Genomic DNA, 19,132 nt, shown 5'->3' on the forward strand with positions numbered 1-19,132 from the left:
TGCTTTGTCTATCCTTTTAATTTTATAATTAAAAGATAGTATGAGAAATATGTTATTATCTGTATTGTACAATGGGATGTCCTCAAGCACTGTTGGTAATAATAGTTGTTTAGCAGACAAAGCAACTTTTAAATTTTAGGAACAGCCCCATTGGATCAACTTAAGATCCAATTACCACCACCTCCACATACAGAGGAATGCCTGAAACGTTTTAGACACAAATATGCATCACTCCTCCATATTTAAGTAAGTTCAGTGCTCAGTGAGTGTGTTGTTTTTGTTCCAGCTGAAAGCACACTTTGGATTTGTTTGCCCTCTTTCTTCTCTTCTGTTCTCTCTTTCTGTTCAACCATCTCTATTTATAATTCATCTATATGGAATAAAATAATTTTGGCTATAGCCTTTCAGAATGTTTATGTCAGTGGGACACAATATTACCATTCACTGTGATATTGTGCTTCACCGCCCAACATAAATTCACACAAAACTGACCTTTAACAGGTGACTGACAAACAAGCCTTGAAGGGAAGCACAGGACTCACACCATTGATTTTTCCTAGTCTGGATGGCACAAGGTAGGAGAGGTGTTGTAAAATAATATTTTGTGATATTTAGGTGTTATAAAATAATATCTTGTCAAATTTAGGCGTTTAAAATAATGTTTTTTGATTACATAGAGCAGCAGATAGCTCCTATAAACTGATTGTAGAAAACAATATTTTTAATTCCTGCCAAAGTAATAAATTATTTTATTCATTGAATTACAGTATATACATTGGCGGTCAATGTGACTGTAATATTGATGTTTTGTCTGAGTCAGACAGGCCAATAGCCCACATAATATGAGCATGGCCCCTTCAGAAGGCCAAATGGCTGGTTTAAAGCTAATAAAACAATCCCAGGGAACATATTATTGGCATTAACATATCACAGTGGCAGTTTTTCCTTCTGGATCCATTCAGGACATGCAGGTACACATTATCATTAGCCGTCCAGATGGAGAAAATTTCCATAAATGCAGTCTGATATATGACACACATAATTATGCAGCATGCTGTTTAAACTGTGCAAAGTCATGCTAAACAAAATTGAACTGACCAATTCAGAATTACTGAATGAAGAATTGTTTTAAAATATGTTTTATATATATATTCATTACATTTTACAAGCCTGGGCATTTCACATTAATGTAATGTACTGTAGATGTATTTCATTCATAAATTGAAAGTCATTGGATAACCAATTTGGATTACTGGATAACTAGGTGATCAGTATTCCTGTAATATGTGGTTCAGTCATAGGTTTCGGTCTTAAAACATATTCAGTTGTCCTTTAGATACTGAAGAAATCATAAATTGTTTGTTTTTGTTGTTATACTGTATAATCATATTTGCCCTATCATACACTAGCAGGAGGAAATGTGTTATTATGAAGGCTGGAATTGTGCAGCGCTTGGATACCTATTTACTCGTCAAGTGCCTGGGTAATAATTGATAGATTTCCTAAGAGGACAAAAACGGCCTAGATGGGGCCAGGTGGGTTATACCACAGTAGCAAACAGCTCAGAGTGAGGTAAGAGACACAACTCACTTGTTTAACATTTGGAAAGGTGTCCAGTTCCCTGACACCATGAAAGTGCCATGGATTGTTTTGGCGTTCGTATTGTTCAGTCATCTTCAGTGGACAGCAGCTGTTCCAGGCACAGGGCTGCACACATGGGATAGGTTTAGCAAACTTCCATATCCCGGTGACAAAGCCTTCCTCTATGACACTTTCCCTGACAAGTTCATGTGGGCTGTCGGCACCGCTGCCTATTCAGTTGAAGGAGCCTGGGAGAAAGATGGGAAGGGTAAGTCTATCTGGGATACTTTCACTCGCGGTGGGACCCGGGTGTCCAGGGGCGACGTGGGAAGTGACAGTTATCACAACATCCCGGGAGACCTCCGAGCCCTGCAGCAACTTGGAGTCAGTCACTACCGATTTTCTCTGTCCTGGCCGCGCATCTTCTCCAACGGCACCAAAGAAAGCTACAACGAAAAAGGTGTGGAGTACTATAAAAGTCTAATTCGAGGATTGAAGGAAATTAAAGTGCAGCCCATTGTGACTTTATATCATTGGGACCTGCCAGAGAGTTTGCAGACCTTATTTGGAGGCTGGAGCAATTCGGTTATGGTGGAACTATTCAGAGAATATGCAGATTTTTGTTTTAAAACATTTGGGTCGGATGTGAAATTTTGGATTACCATTGATAATCCTTTTGTTGTGGCCTGGCATGGGTATGGAACTGGGGTTGTGGCACCTGGTATCAAAAATGACTCTGATTTGCCTTTCAGAGTTGGACATAATCTTCTAAAGGTAATTAGACCCATTTATTTATTTATTTATAAATTTAATAAACAAAGATAATTTGCACACATCTCACACATAGTCTTGAAAACGTTTTCAGTATCTTAAAGAAAACTATATTCAAATAATTAAAAATATAATGTTTTATATATATATATATATATATATATATATATATATATATATATATATAAAATTTTCATTGTGAGAATTTTTGTAATTACTGTTAAAACTAAACTAATGAAAAAATATTAAAAAGTAACATATAATGTTATAAATGTATATACAAGTATTTTATATATACACATACATTTCCATTTTTTATTATATATGTTAATAAGCAATACTGTTTATAAAAACAAAAATATATTAAACAGCTTGTTCAAGGCTAGAATGATTGTTAGGGTTTTTCTTAGCATTTTTATTTGTTGTTTAATTGTGTTTGTTCAATTACTGTAATTCAAAGTGCAGTACAGTAAATGTTTTTAAAATATAAAGTATAAGCACATTTTTTATTTTATGTTTCTCACATGTGTTGTCTCCTAGGCTCATGCAGTAGCCTGGCACTTGTATGACAACCGGTATCGTTCCAGTCAGGGTGGGCGAGTGTCCATGGCTCTGGCCTCCCACTGGATCAAACCTAGCAGAACCAGGCAGGAGAACAAGAAAGCCTGCCAGTGTTCTCTGGACTTTGTGCTTGGCTGGTTTGCCCGACCATTGTTTGTGGATGGAGACTATCCACCCTGCATGAAACGCAATTTGACCCACAGACTGCCGTTATTCACGAAGGCAGAGAGCTTGTACGTTAATGGAACGGCAGACTTCTTTGCCCTGTCTCATGGACCTGCTCTTAGTTTTCAGCTGATCAATGACAGTCTGCGTTTTGGCCAGACAGAAGACCTGGGTCTGAGGATGCTGCTGTACTGGGTCGGTGCCGAGTACAACAATCCTCCCATTTTTGTGGTGGAGAGCGGCTGGTATGGAAGTGGCAACACGAAAACAAAGGATGCTAAGCATATGTACTACCTGAAGCGCTTTATTATGGAGACTCTAAAAGGTACATGGATGAATTGAGGGTGTTTGATGAAATGATAGAATTAATAATAATAGATCATATATTAGCCAGTATATGGCCATTTTTAGATTATCTTATGTATATCTTTTAATGGTTAAAGAAGCATTTACAATGTAGGCTATTTAGACTTATTTAGCATTAACAATTCACATTTCACAGTAAGTAATTGATTGTAAACAATAATTTTCTTCTCTTTACAGCAATCCGCTTTGACAGAGTAAATGTGATTGGTTACACAGCCTGGTCTCTGCTGGACGGGTATGAGTGGTACCGTGAATACGGAATACGACGAGGGCTATTCTATGTGGATTTCAACACTCCTGATCTGAAAAGAGAGCCAAAGACATCTGCCACTTTCTATAGCAAACTCATAGAGAAGAACGGCTTCCCTCAGCTGCCTGAGAACAGGCCCGAACAGGGCATCTTTCCCTGTGACTTTGCCTGGGGAGTTGCAGCCAATTCAATACAGGTAAAATTTTATAGGGCGCCTATTATGCAAAATTGGACATAAATGTGTGTTGGCAGTGTGTGGACACAGCCACCCTACAATTATTAAAATCCACCCACTCCTTATTTTATAATCCCAATTAAACCAAATCAACAGGCTTTTCAAAATCCAAAATAATTTTAAAACCTCTTTTACATTTCGTTTTGAAACTCTTCCGCCATTATCTTGTCTTTTTCACCTCACTCTTCTTGTCAGTCAGCTCAACTCACTCTCCTCAGGTGATAAATGAAATCTGATCTGTGATGCGCGACTGTTGTTCGTTCGGTGCGCTGCCGCGTTCAGTTTTAATTGTAGTGTCCTCTAACTGAACGAAATAAATTTTATTACTATAAAAAATCAAAACGACGGTGGGGGACGGTGCCGTGGTGGGCAAGTGATGTAACCGGTGTTGTGGCTTAACACCGGTATCACCGCCAACACCGTCTATCACAGCAAGCCTAAAAAGTACAACAATAATAAAACAATACTCTACAAACTAACTTATATAATGTAATTAACATAAATTAATAAGACGAGGCATGGCATAGGCTACACCAGAAAGTTTAGCAAACACTAAGGAATCAAATAAATAAAGAACATTTAAAGAAAGCCTCCATAGCGTAACATGAGATAAACAGCAAAGACAAAACCAGCATGTTCACCTTCTCTGGTTTAAGAAGCAGTCTTGTATTTTACTTTCACTTGAAAACCAAATCCTCCATCCCGTCCGCCATCCTTTCCTCAGTATTCGTGTCATTTTTGCCGCTGGTGCTGACGCGACGAATATAAACCAGGCTCTGCTCCCAAAGAGCAATCATTGAAAGCGCCTCTCTCACTCTCTTCACATGATCAGAAATCTTACACCTGCTGCACTGTGCGTTGGCTCTGCAGTGCGTGCTTTATGCATGGAGTAGAGCATATGTTTTGGAGCAGCGCAGACCATGCACTGGCGCAAATGCGACCACATCAAAAATTAACTCGCACATAACTATCGGTATCGGCATCGGAATCGTCCGATATCATTTTGAATAATCGGCTATCGGAAGAGAAATTCAGTATCGGTGCATCTCTAATACATATATATATATATGTATATAGATTATCTATCTATCTATATATATATATTATATATTTATGTTATGTGTATTTGAATATTGATGGTTGAATGTTGATTGTTCATTTTTAAATAAAAAAACTGATAGTTAACCTCGTATTACATCTAACTGCACACATTTCTTCAAAATAAAAGGAAATGGCTTTATCTTCACTTCAGCCCAGCAAATCAAACTTACTTGATTGTTCTTGTTTGTCCCATTCAAAGTTCACTTTGGTAGAACTTAGATTCTGTGTAGATCTTGTGTGTTTAACTTTAGTCTTTGATCTTTGTTCAAACTTCAAATTTGATAAACATCAATTGGATATATTAAAATGTATTTTTATTTAATTTCCTTTTAATTCTGCCTTGTGATCCTGTTTTGAAGGTTGATACTATACCTACCCAGTTTGCTGACCCTAGTGTTTACATCTGGAATGTTTCTGGAAACGGAGAGCTGAAAAAGGTCCCGGGTGTGCTGGTGCCCCCTATGCACAGGAAACACCACTGTGCAGATTACGGCAGCATCCTCCAGCAGGTGTCTGAGGTGCACCGTATGCAAGTCTCACACTTCCACTTCTCGCTCAACTGGTCCTCCATCACCCCAACAGGCCGGGTGTCTGATGCTAACGAAACGCTTCTAAAATACTACCATTGCTTTGTCAGTGAGCTACAAAAGGTTAACGTAACCCCTGTTGTGACCCTTTGGCACCACACAGGGAAACTGTCTAGCCTGCCTGCACCCATGGAGGCTGGTGGGGGCTGGCAGAGCGCGGAGACAGTTCAGGCATTTGCAGACTACGCCAGGTTGTGTTTCCAACGACTAGGAGCTCATGTCAAACTGTGGATCACGCTGAATGAACCTAATGATGAGGATCTTGAATACACTGTGGGCCACCAGCTGCTCCGTGCGCATGCGTTAGCTTGGCACGTCTACGACACTGAATTTCGCAAAGCCCAAGGTGGTAAGGCATCACTGGTTCTTCATATGGACTGGGTCGAACCTGCGTTTTCTTTCAACAGAGAGGATGTTGAGCCTGCAAACCGAGTCCTGGACTTTCGAGTCGGCTGGTTTGCAGAGCCCATCTTCGGAAGTGGTGATTACCCAGCGGTGATGCGTACTTGGCTCCAACAGCGAAACAATATTGATCTCTTCAACTACCACTTACCCGCATTTAGCGATGAAGATCGGCTGTTGGTTACAGGAACCTATGATTTCTTCGCCATCAGCCATTTTACTACCTCAATGGTGTACGATGGAGTGGAAGACAAATACACCTTCAAAGACAAGCTGCAGGTACAGCTGATATCTGACGTGACCTGGATCATGTCTCCAAGACGCAACTCTCCTGTGGTCCCCTGGGGTCTTCGCAAGGCACTGAACTGGGTTAACTCTCGATACAAAGGTGTTCCCATTTATGTGATGGCCAATGGTGTTCAAGAGGACACCGCTAGGTTTAAGGATAGCTTGCGCATCTACTACCTTTACAATTACATTAATGAGGCCTTGAAAGGTAAGAAATCGTATGTTATGAGTTGAATTCCAATACTCAGATACTGGGTGGCTTATACTGATTCCAGTTTCTATCAGGAGCAGTTTATTGAACCTTTAGACAAAATATTTTTGAAAGGTGTAAAAACATATTTGCATATGTGCTTTGTGTTGAGTACCATAATTGATACAGCAGGCTTACATGGCCAAAAAGTAAGATGAAATTCTGACTGCTTGTAATGTAAATCAATGACGTCTTTATAACAGTATAGCAGACTACTACTAAAACATGCATTTAAATATTAGCTGTCAGCCTATATCTCCCAATAATATGTCTTATAAGGTGATAAATGCTTAGTTTTATGATCAAAGCACTGTAGTTTTTGTGTTTTTATTACATATAATGCGATGTAATACAATGATGATTGAAAGATACAAAAAACCTTCCTTATAAACCTTATGTATAACATTTGATACTCACATTTTAACATGATTTTTCTAAAAGTTTCATGTGTACCATGACCTGAAGGGAGATTAAGAATTTAACAAAAAGGCCTTTTACTTGATTAAAAAAAAACTATAAACTATCAATCAGATGACAGAAGGCATGTAGTAGATTGTATACAACAGGTTTATCAGCAAAGTTGTTGTTTTTTTCATTCAATTTAGAAGCCTTAGATATTGGCATATCAAATATGATTCTGTAGGTTTTAACATTTACCAATAAGGTTATCCTAATGTTTTTTATTAACATTTCTTATAAATTGTATTAAAATGAATGGAAATGTTATTCATATTATTTAAAATATTAAGATTATTAAGAGTAAAAACTCATATACTAATATTAAATGTAACTCATAGGTATAATTAAACTTATTGTAAGTGTAATTAAATTACTGTTTGTTTCAATTTTATTATATGTAGTTAATTTATAACATGTAAATCAATATAATCTATAATGTCCTAGACACTGAATTTTAGTTTAGTTTCTCAGTTCACCCACTTGGATAAGTTCTGATGACTCAAGGCAATGCCATTTCTATTTAGAGGCACAAAGCTCACGTTGTACACACACATCAGATTAATTATTAAGCAGAAAACTAGAGAAACAGTTTGCTGATCTCAGGAAAACTAGCAAGCCGCTCTTTATCTGAGCTTTGGAAAAAAATATTTGTTTACTATTCACAAAACACTGGCATGGCCTTATTTACCTTGTCATCTGAATTCACTTTATAGTTACGTCATGAGTTCTGTTGTTTTCTAACTTCTGACTTGTTCTTTTAGCATACATGCTGGATGGAGTCAATCTGAAGGGATATTTTGCATATGCGTTCAGTGACCAGCAGGACCCAGGCTATGGTATGTATGGTCACGTGCAGGAGGAGGTCATCTCAAAATCTTCACTGGCCCATTACAAAAACATTATCCACCACAACGGCTTCCCTGCCCCAGGTACACCTCAACAACATTGTCCCCATTCTCCAGTGCACGGCTCTAGACGTTATGTCCTCACCAAACAGCCTGTTGTTGGCTTTCTCTCTCTGGTGAGCTCTTGCATGCTGATCACAGTGTGCATTGTGATCTACTATGCAGTCAAAAGGCACAAAATAGCCACCAAAAAATGAACTAAAATGGTTCCAGTGGACTCTTAATTTATTTGTTTTAATGGTTAGTTTGACAACCTACAAACTATGCTTTTGACTGTTTTAAATTGTAGTACTTCTCAAATTTCATAATGGGTACTACACAAGCCAGGAAGACCTGGATAATTATTTAACTGTAGCTTTACAGTGTAAAAACACTATTTATTTGTAAAAAATATTACATTATTTAGTCAAGTTTGCACAATGGTTTGGTTTTTCAATAAAAGTTGAGGGAAAAGTGTTATTCTATTCTGCCATTTCGAAAGATCTTACTATGGTTAGCTTAGGTAAGTGATGTTACACACACACACATATATATGTATTAAATATTTAAAGTTGTAGCATACTTAATTTTATAGTGAAGTCATTTTGATATTTCATTTTTTTTATTGCCCATAATTTATATATACGCTTTTTTCTGTAAATATTAGAAAGTCATGCAAATCTATTTTGCTGTTTGTTTTTTGGTTGTATTTTATTTGAATCAGATACCTGCACCACAGATGATGAATCCTGATGACTTTCTTCAAACTGTTTTCCTCTAAGAGCGCTGTACCAACATCAGATGCTCAACTACTGATATTCTGTGGTAAAACAAGACCCTTGACTACTAGGGATGTGACAAGATCTCGTGGCACGAGATCTCGCAAGATCAGATGTGTCTGGCGAGATCTGACTGGTCTCGCGAGAATGTGAAAATATCCTTGCAAAACATTTTGCAGTGTTTACATTAGAGCTGCACCATTAATCATAAAAAAAAATTGCCATCTTGCTTCAAACACCCACGCGATCTTATTCCTAAATGACAACGATGCAGCTATGTCTATTATGACTGTTTAACATCGCGAGTATCAGTGGCTCGAGAGAAGCACGTTTTGTCGCTGCCCATGTTAATGAATCAGAGGGTCGGCCACGCTTCCGATGTGAATGCTGTTCTTCACTGATATGGGTGGCGACAAAACATGCGCTGCTCATACCAACAACTCCACTAACACCCGTTTCACATCGTAAGCGTCTTAAAGACATTCAAATCTGCATTCATGCTGCTGCTGATCCAGAAAGAGCACATGATTATTTCTGTGTTACAGACATTTAAATAACAGAAGTAGGCCTACTGGGATAAAAGTTTAGTTTGGGTATAAACACTTGTCTACAGTAGCGATTAAAACGAAAGTATCTTAACTCTTGTATTCTAACACGTTAACACGTTTTTAAAAAAAATTTATTTGACATTGAATCGTTCATTCAGGAGATTTCAATAGTGAAACGAGTCTTTATTAACTGAGACACTGACTCTTTCATTGAATTTTTATTTTATTTTGTTCAAATGAATGTATATTTTTAAAAGACTTAAGCAATGAACATTTTGTCAGAAACACTAGTAAATTTCGTTATTTTGTTTATCTAATATGGGTTTTTTTTCAGAATCATGGTCTGCAATTTATTTTAATTAGTTTTTTTTTTTGCATTTTGTGTTTTTCAGTTGAATAACAGACTATTTTTCCCTATATATTTCATCACTGATAAAAAAAAAGAAAAAAAAAAGAAAAGTCTAAAAATCTCATCTCGTCCTCGTGAACCCAGTCTCGTGTCTCTTCTTGTGGGATAAGGGTCTTGTCACACCCCTATTGACTACGGATTTTTTTTTTCTTAAATCCACGGAAAATAGCAGGAAACACTTTAATAACACACATATATCCGGTATGATACTTGAACAGAATCTGTTGCAGGAATGACTCAAAATCTGTTCACATCTCTGTGGTTAGATCAGTGTTCACAATAATGTGTCTTTTGACCTTCATTATGTTTGTTTTGATTATACGGTGTTGTAAATAAAAGGTAAATAATTAAAACAAAAACAAAAATTTCCAATCTCCTCACATTCTCTTACCGGCCTCAAAGTTACACTGATGGGCCATTAGGGGAGGGCCCTTTGTCTCTCAGGTGAGAGTCACTTAATATTCAAGGGCATTGCCACTCCCTCGCATATAGGCTTTCGATCACAAAACATGCCTTTAAAAATTAATCAATATTTTTTTTCTGTGAAGGAGTAAGCATAATGATTTTCACAATTGTGAAGTAAATATTCTAGCCTACAAGACTGATTACTCAAGTCTCATTCAGAACTATTTAGTGTGGGTTTTATTTCGGCTACATTTTTCTTCCCCCCCCAAAAAAAAAAAAAATTACATGTTGGTCAATAGGTTTTAAATAGCTGAAATAAGCCCAAATATCAGAGCATGTCAAAACATCTCAAGGGCTCCAAAATTACCTTAGACACCAGAGGGTTTAGACAGAGCATCAAGAATTGCTGCATTGGTTTTCTTTGAGATTATGAGTCGAGACATACAAATGAACCACCTTTTATTCAGTCAAACCAAAAATTATTCAGATGAATTTGTTCTGACAGTTTAACTTGAGTTAGTGTAATTTTATTACCACTTTCTAAACTGTAGCAAATAAACTGATGTGAGAAATTGAAGATGTCTGAATTAGTGTATATAAGGGCATCTCAAAAAATAATAATATCGTGAAAATTCAAGTTTTCCAACTTATTTCAAAAAGTGATGTTCATATTCTAGATCAGTGGTTCTCAACCACATTCCTGGAGGACCCTCAACACTGCACATTTTGCATGTCTCCTTAATCAAACATACCTGATTCAGGTCACCTGCTTATTAGTAGAAACTCGCTGACCTGAAATGGGAGTGTCAGACATAGGAGACATGCAAAATGTGCAGTGTTGAGGGTCCTCAAGGAATGTGGTTGAGAACCACTGATCTAGAGTCATTACAAGTGAAGCAAAACATTTCAAAAGCTTGTTTTAAATTGATTAGAGCTTACGGCTCATGAAAATCACAAATTCAGCATCTCAAAATATTAGAATTTGCTAAAAAAAATATATATATAATTTTTTGAATTCACAAACTCATATGCAGAAGTCACTTCCAGGTACTTGCTGAAACATGGATCAGAGAACACTGAATTTGAAGCAAATGGCAAGACTTTTCATTGCACCTACAAAGAAACAAACCCTTATTGCATTCTCATTTTTGTAAATTTTACATAGTTTAAGTGACTCTAGTCTAAATAGATGATGTTTCTGCTGTACCTGGAACTTATACTGGCAGTCTGAGGAGAGTAATAGTGTGGTGAAGTTGTGAGTGAAGGTTGCAAGATCCCGCAGTCCGTAATTGGCATTATGAATAGAAATAACACCCTTTTTCTCTGAAACAGAAAAACTGATGTTGATATTTCACAAATGAAGGCTAACTATCACATGCAAAATAAGCTAAAAAAAATAATATTCAGTACTTGCATTAAGGTTCACTTTTTTTGTAATTTGTTAAGTTTATTAGCCATTTCATAGTGAAAAGTTACTTAATAAATAGGTGCGCTGGTTACATTCACACAGTTTGGTTATTCATGATAGTCGGCACACTGCCACTCCCAAGGATCAGTTTATTCAAATACAATCCTTGGTTTATTTTAATAAATTGATCTTTGGGACCTGCAATAGCAGTGTGCGGATTCTCTTACTGAAGTGCTTTGTTCGATCGAGCACCTGAAGTTTTCAGATGTGCGCATTTTTTTGGTAACCCCTTCATGATCTCTTTTGAACATCGTTGACAATAAATAAAATTGCACCTACATGTCAACCATCTCTCATTAGAGAAAGAGAGTAGAGTGTCGGCTTAATATCTGCCAACTCTTTATTGCAGTAATATTCTCCAAACAGACATTTAATGACTATAAGCAAATTTATAAATGCATGTAATCTTAATCTAACCCTACCAGTCTATTAATACTCCAGTGAGTGTTAGTAGATATGTAGGTGGAACATTAATTATGGTCAACAGAGAATGTTAATGGGACCATCAAGGACCACGAAGGACAAAACATGAGAACTCTTATCACAGGAAATGACACGTTTGGCACCTTCACAAGTTATGTTTTGCTCTAGAATTATTTAGGTGAAAAGCAGGAGCACGGGTCAGTAATAGCAAAAGGATTTACCAAGATTAAGATTAATAAATGAACTTCAAAATTAAGAATGCAAATTGTCTGCATCAATCCATTGATTTACTCAGTGGGCGACACTCATGAGACAATTACAGGTATTTATAAGTCCCAGAACAAGGATCAGAGAAAACAGTTCTCCGCAGGAACAGAGCAGTTTTTAGTACATAAAAATCAAGATGCGACAGGATTCCCGTTGTTCCTTCTCTAGCAAAGTAATATAATCAGCTGTCAATTAATCCTACCGAAAGGTCATTTTATGGAGGGATGTTCCTTCAGCACTTAACATTTGAGAGCTGCCCAGATGGTCTTCCAGCAGAGCATGTTTTACAATCAGTCCGTCCAGTTACGTGTTTGAAACCCTTGTCTTACACACGTAAGACCACCGTGAGAATCACTGGAAATATAGTTTAAACACGCATGTGAGCGATTACTCACCACAACTAAGGGACGTTGATCTTTAGTCTTACCGGTTGCAGAGAGGAAACATGCCGTTTAGGTTAAGACAGATAGCGAAGTAAAATTATTAGAAATAAATCATGAGGTTTTGTCCTTTACAGAAAAGTGTGGCTTCTTTAAAGTTAACTGTCTTGTGCATTGAGACATCTTTCCATGCAGACACAGCAACAACAGCACTGTAAAACCAAACAAAAACACTGTATGGAAAATACTGAATCCAACTTTGAATCGAAGAAGAAAAAAACAATAATACATACTCGCTTAGCTTTTTCACCAGCATGGTAGATTGGAACATGAAAAAAAGAAAACCTGCTCGTAGAAACACATGATGCATGTGTTTCTACAACAAACGCAGCAGCTCTATCACTTTAGTACGAGGAGTAAATGATAATGAGCGACACCTGCATCACTCACTGGTCTCGAGTCCCACGGAGAAGCTCCAGGGATGGTAGTCTAGCCAGGGATACTCAAATCTGGCAAGCGAGATCCACTTTCCTGCAGAGTTTAGCTCTACCCCTAATCAAAAAACACACCTGAGCATGCTAATCAATGTTTTCAGGATTATTCGAAAATCACATGTAGGTGAGTTTGATCAGGGTTGGAGCTAAACTCTGCAGGAAAGATTTGAGGATCACTGTTCGAGGCCGTTCCAGTGGTTCCCAACCATGTTCCTGGAGGCCCCCCCAACACTGCACATTTTGCATCTCTCCTTTATCTGTCACACCATTTTCTGGTCTTGGAGTCTCTGCTGTGATTCAGTGTTGTTAAGGTTTTGCTCATTTCATCCTAGTCCATGTGAAATTCTGTACCTCTTTGATTAGATACGCAAATGGCAATAACAGCAGGCAATCTTTGAAATGGCTTTTATTATGAAAAACTAATTTTAATTAGTATATTTTATTATTTTAGGCTACAGTGGCTCAGAACATAAAGTTGTCAAGTCCATCTTCCATGAACTTTTTGTAAATGGCCATGAATTTAGCAACAAAGGCCTCCAGGTGGTAGATTGCTTTGTTGCCCAGCTGCAGTCTGTGCTCGTAGTATGCAGCCATCTGAGCCACCTCAGCCTTCAAGTGTCCATCACAGTTACTTAGCAACTCTGTCACCAGGCCCTGGAATACCATGCAAAGAAACCGTGTTAATGCAGTGATTGTTCATCAAATTTAACTTCTATTTCACAGTATTTATTTATGCTGTAAATAAGCAGCTGTACCTTCATGATGACTTCTGGTGGGATGCAGTGAGTCAGAAGTTCATACAATCGTGCCCGAACCTCCAAAAGTCTGTAAAAATATCATTTAGTTTACAGGTTATTGAAATCAAAATAGTTAAAATCTATCATAAATGTAAAAGACAGCAGGGGATTTTAATTCTGCGCTTGTATTCAGGCATTTTCTGACCTTTGAGGGCTCTGCTGGCTGACTATAGCATTAGCGGTCTCTCTGAGGTAAACCTCCCAGTCTGTCTCAGGGATGTCCTGGTCTGGAGAGAATGGATACCTGCAGGAAATCAATTTGGGAACAGATTACCTAAACTGTATGTGAGGCATCACTTCAGGTGAGTTATGTTCATTCAGAGGCTTCATATGTGATTAATACTGGAAAACTGAACAACACCGATGATTTACTTCATTCTCTGAGATCTCTCTTCTTGTTGACTTACTGTTGAACTCTGCAGGCCTCACACATCAGCAGAGCTTTACGGAGGTTACGTCCAGACTTCTCAGCAATTTTTTTGGCCAGTTCAGGAGGAAGCAGCAGCCCCTCCTTCCTGCACACACCTGACAGAACACTGCACACCTGAGAGGACAAAGGTTGGGTTGTTTTCATACGCCCAGTAAAACACATTTGAATTTATGATTTGAATTTGTATGCAATACAATTACAATAATTAATATATTTAGGAAATAATGCATTTGCTCAAAAAGGCTGCATAGAAAAAAACTAATATTGTGAATTATAATTAGTCCAATTTAAAAGAACTGTCTTCTATTTTAATATATTTTAAAATATAATTTATTCCTGTGATGCCAAAACTGAATTCAATTGTCATTACTCCAGTTTCACACGATCCTTCAGAAATCATTCTAATATGCCGATTTGCTACTCAAGAAATTCCTCAGTATTATCAATGTTGAAAACAGTACTGTTAAATATTTTTGTGGAAATTATGATAGTTTAAAATGTTCTATCATTATACATTTCTTTAACGTCACTTTTTAAACAAATTAAAACACATCCTTGCTGAATAAGAGTAATAATATTTTATAACTATTTTTTATTTTATAAAGAAATTAAAAAAACACTTCACCTCATCCACACTTGGCAGGGGGACTCTCACAGCCAGACACCTGCTCCTGATGGGGGCAATCACTTTTGAGGTGGAGTTACAGCACAGAATCAGTCGACAAGTGGACATGTACTTCTCCATCGTACGGCGCAAGGCATGCTGAGCATCTTTAGTGAGATGGTCCACCTCTGTCAGCAGCACAACTGTGAAAACATGAGAAATTGTTATTGCCAATTCGGTTATATTACTGCTGTGTAAGTGTACGGATCATTAATATAAAACTATCAAATCCAGACACAGCTCTTAGCTATTTAACATTCAGATTAATCATCTAACCCAATGCAAGGAAAAAACGAACCTTTGAACTCCCTTTGAGCATTGGACTGAATCTGCTGAGACTGGGCAACAGTTTTGATCAGCTCCTGAATGACCACACGGTCACTGTTTCCAGCATCACTGAGGAAAACAGATCATGAGGTTCTGCTAGTAAATGCTCCCAACAGAGCAGAGTCAATCTTTTCATTACCTTGGATTCACCTCTAGATGGTAGTTGCTGGCAATGGTGTTGATTTCAAGCTTCTTTTTAGATGGAGTCTACAACAGACAAACACTGATAGTTAATACTGTAGTGTTAGGCTATATAATTAGAAAACAGTTTATAGCTTTTTTTGTTTTAAATACCGTGATGGACTGGTGTTCAATTCTGAGTTTCTCGACCCCGGGACCGTACAGCTCTCTGAGCAAACACATGATCCGGGTTTTCTTACCAGCACCAGACGGTCCATAAACCAACAAGTGGGGAAAGTCACCACACTGGACCTGTAAAATTAACAAGCGAGAGATCATTATTTTATCTAAATGTTATTCAGTACTAATTAAGGACAGTATGGCTAATATGTGAAGCACAGATACTGCAAAGTAACTTATATTGTTGCTGCAACTGTAAACAAACTAGTTGACGTATTTTCTTCCAGAAGAGAGCGCGATGATGTACATAAAGCATAATTCATATTTAGTTATTGAAACTGACTTGAGTCTGACCAAACACAAACACCAGTTCGCTTTCTGGATAGTAACGTTAGCTTCTTTACCAGATTTTTGAGCTGATTTGCTTGCTCCTTGTGGTAGTCGAGTTTAGACAAGGACGATGGTCGGTATTTATCAACCCATAAACTCATTTTCCCCCCTGAATTATAAGAATATCGCGCCTCTGTAAAAAATTAAATAAGATATTGTTATTGTGAGCTGCCAGCTCCCGCGAAACGTAAACCCGCGCAGCGCGCTGTCAGAACGGCATCTACAGAGAGCGAAGAGGGACACGTGCTTTCGCGTTTCGTAAAACTCATTACATTGCGTCGCTAATATTATGGCTTTCTTTCTTCTGTAGAATAGAAGAGTCCATAAGTCCATATTCCTTACTCTCTTACCTATGCAGTTTCTGTCATTCAACCCATCAACCCAAGTCTATCTTTTGCCCTCAGTTTCATTTCATCTACCATTTCGTAAAGAACAAAATGATATATAAAAAATAAAAACCTGTAAAAACCGGAATATAGTCAGAATGTAGACAGGGAAAAAATAATTTTGAGAAAGCAGACATGTAGCCTATTGTAACTGAAATCTAAGACTAAAGCCTAAAGTGTAATTAAAAAATGTAAATGTGTATTTTAGACGTTTCTTCCGCGTAAAGACGTTATAGAAGCAAAATAGCACAAATAGGCTAAATGTAAGACACAGAATGAAATGAAACAGTGTAAATCTGCTTAATCTGCTTTCATTAATAAAAGCCTATATTTGTATTTTGCTGAAGGTATTTCATTCTGCTTATCAGTCTGTTGCCTAGCAGGTAGGCCTATGCAAGATGTAAGTATATCTTAGATTTTTTTATGCGTGTATTTTTTGAGCAGAGATGAATGAAAATAGCCTCCTGAATATTTTGAATCAAGTACATATGGACTGTCTTTTTTAGGTTGTACTCCCACCATCCCTGCACTCTCTTGGGTGCTGGCATTCAGATCTGTGTTAGGGATTCCTTACTCTCTTACCTATGCAGTTTCTGTCATTCAACCCATCAACCCAAGTCTATCTTTTGCCCTTTCCTCAGTTTTCATCTACATCCTAACTCTATGCTGCATTTATTGGCAAAACAGCTGCATGTCCACTAAACTGTATCTCCTGTCCTTCAAAGAATGATATATTATACATTTGTGTGTGTACATGAGACATTTTGTGAAGTTATAGCATACAAGTAGGCCTACAAACATAATCTCATGGGTTTTTTTTGTTTGTTTTTTTTTGCTTTTACTTTATTCTGGCTGATTTTTGTTTACTTCAGAAGCTCTATTAAATAGTATTAAGAGGTGAGTGAGAAAGGAAAGATGACAATGAGGAATACATCATTATAAAGTATTTGCTGATAAATGATACCTGCATTCTCTTACCTATGGTATCTCAGGAATGCTTTTCAGATCACAGAAATATTTGTGCTTTTTAGTTGAGGAATTTCAGCAATAGACCTAGTCTCTGCTGTCTTGCCAATGTCAGGCAAAATCAGGAACTTTCACAATTCCACAAAGTACAAATATTATTCTAATACAGGTGAACGTAATTTTGGGTTACACTGTGCATTTGTAAAACCTTGGTTATGTTCCTATTAAATATTTATAATGTCAATATTATTGATTGGGTGCATATACATCGAGGAGCATGTGGTTCAATGTCGTCTGGGAAAATGTCCAAAAAAGTATGTTTTAATTGATAACAAATGCACAAAAAACCTTTGTGTATATGTTGTGTAATATTTAATGAAGTAAGTACTGCGGTAGTTTATGATTGGTTGTCTATTGCTTAACGCGCTGTAATATTGGTCCGAATGAATATTTAATAAGATAACCACTGCAGCAGTTTTTTTTTATTACAAATATGAATGGATGTTTTACCCAGAGTTTAACTTGGCATGGGTGGTTTGTACGAAAAGCCTTTATTTATTTATTTATTTTTTATTCATTTGTTTATTCATTTTTTGGACATATACCTTATTTTTAATTGTATAGTTGTAAAGTATGGCATGCCAGAGTACTCCGGTATTACCATCTGATGCCATCTCAGTGACAGCAGACTAAATTTAAGACCTGTCATGCCTTGTACTATTATAGACTAATTCATACATTTAGTGTTCATTTTATGTAATCTAGTATGCTACTAATGAGTATATACTGTATTTCATACAAGCTGTTGATAAATCTCGTTCTATCCAAGTAATCTTCATGGCCAACATGTCATCTTTCTCTTTTTTACTTCCCTCCCCTGGATATATCTCAGAGAACAACCTGATGTAGTTTTCCTTTCAGCACTTCACTACCTGTCTGGATTGCTGAAGACTCAGAAGTAACTGGATTGCGAGAAGTAATCCTCAGTGCAGGGTGATGCTACTGAAGTTCTTCATGAACTATCTGACTACAGAGGGATATTCACAGGTTTACAAAGCCATGGCCGACTAGATGTGAAAATGTGAGTCCCTCTCCCTTTTTTTGCATTTGCATGTTTGTATTTCTTGTTGTTTATTTCTTTGTATTTTCTGGGAAAAGAGGTCTGAATGATGCAGATGACATAAAAGTGTACCACTAGATGGCAGTAACCCCTATAGATACAGTAACTGCTTTCAAAATTTTCTATTTTCTTTATTGAGGTCTAATACCTGAAGAAATCTATACATGCTGTACACTACTGTTCAAATAGGAATTAATACTTTTATTTAGATGTATTAAATTGATCAAAAGTGACAGTAAGGACATTTACAATGTTACAGAAGATTTCTATTTCAAATAAATAAATGCAGTCATAGTAAGCATAAGACATTTATTTTAAAAAATCTTTGCAACCTCAAACTTTAGAACAGTGCTGTAAGAGATCTGGTGTCAGATTATAAAGGAAGTATGGATGGTTTGTGTTGGATGGGTAGGGCGGTTCAGGAGATTGTAAGGCATTAAAGTCTTCATCAGTTTGATTGGTGTGACCAGATGCCAGGCAGTCCTGATATTTACTTTCCCCAGCATGCATTGCAACATATTGTTATGAATTCTGATAACACACTTCTTGCTTTTTGCATCCCTGTCAGTCTGTATCCTGTCACTGAGGCTCAGAGACACTTTGAAGCCCCCAAAGAGTCTATTTATAACTCTGGGTTGTGAGTTCGTGGCACGGGGATGACTATGCAGTGTGGCTTCAT

At 37.2% G+C, this 19,132-nt stretch overlaps 2 protein-coding genes across 3 annotated transcripts; one reads left to right on the forward strand and one right to left on the reverse strand.

The window, feature by feature from the left end:
• Positions 1-1,561: 1,561 nt before the first annotated feature.
• Positions 1,562-10,603, forward strand: LOC306865838 (klotho-like). Of its 2 annotated transcripts, XR_013783904.1 has the most exons (6): positions 1,562-2,355; positions 2,893-3,403; positions 3,622-3,890; positions 5,390-6,515; positions 7,778-9,457; positions 9,591-10,602. XR_013783904.1 is itself a non-coding variant. In XM_079410667.1 (5 exons), exons 1-5 carry the CDS (start codon positions 1,630-1,632, stop codon positions 8,116-8,118), a joined length of 2,973 nt encoding a protein of 990 aa, XP_079266793.1. In that variant the 5' UTR covers positions 1,562-1,629; the 3' UTR covers positions 8,119-10,603. The 2 variants fall into 2 exon arrangements, 1 of the variants encoding a protein (XP_079266793.1); XM_079410667.1 differs by having other exon boundaries at positions 7,778-10,603.
• Positions 10,604-12,199: 1,596 nt separating this feature from the next.
• On the reverse strand, positions 12,200-16,212 carry LOC306865482 (replication factor C subunit 3-like). The gene is made up of 9 exons (XM_079410100.1): positions 15,996-16,212; positions 15,586-15,723; positions 15,431-15,498; positions 15,263-15,360; positions 14,926-15,107; positions 14,278-14,414; positions 14,016-14,114; positions 13,829-13,898; positions 12,200-13,727 (listed from the first exon to the last, which is right to left on the reverse strand). The coding sequence occupies exons 1-9, from the start codon at positions 16,080-16,082 to the stop codon at positions 13,536-13,538; spliced, it is 1,071 nt and encodes a 356-aa protein (XP_079266226.1). The 5' UTR covers positions 16,083-16,212; the 3' UTR covers positions 12,200-13,535.
• Between the last annotated feature and the right edge of the window lie 2,920 nt (positions 16,213-19,132).

The sequence above is a fragment of the Barbus barbus genome, assembly GCF_936440315.1.
Source record: "Barbus barbus genome assembly, chromosome: 47".
Lineage (NCBI taxonomy): Eukaryota > Metazoa > Chordata > Actinopteri > Cypriniformes > Cyprinidae > Barbus > Barbus barbus.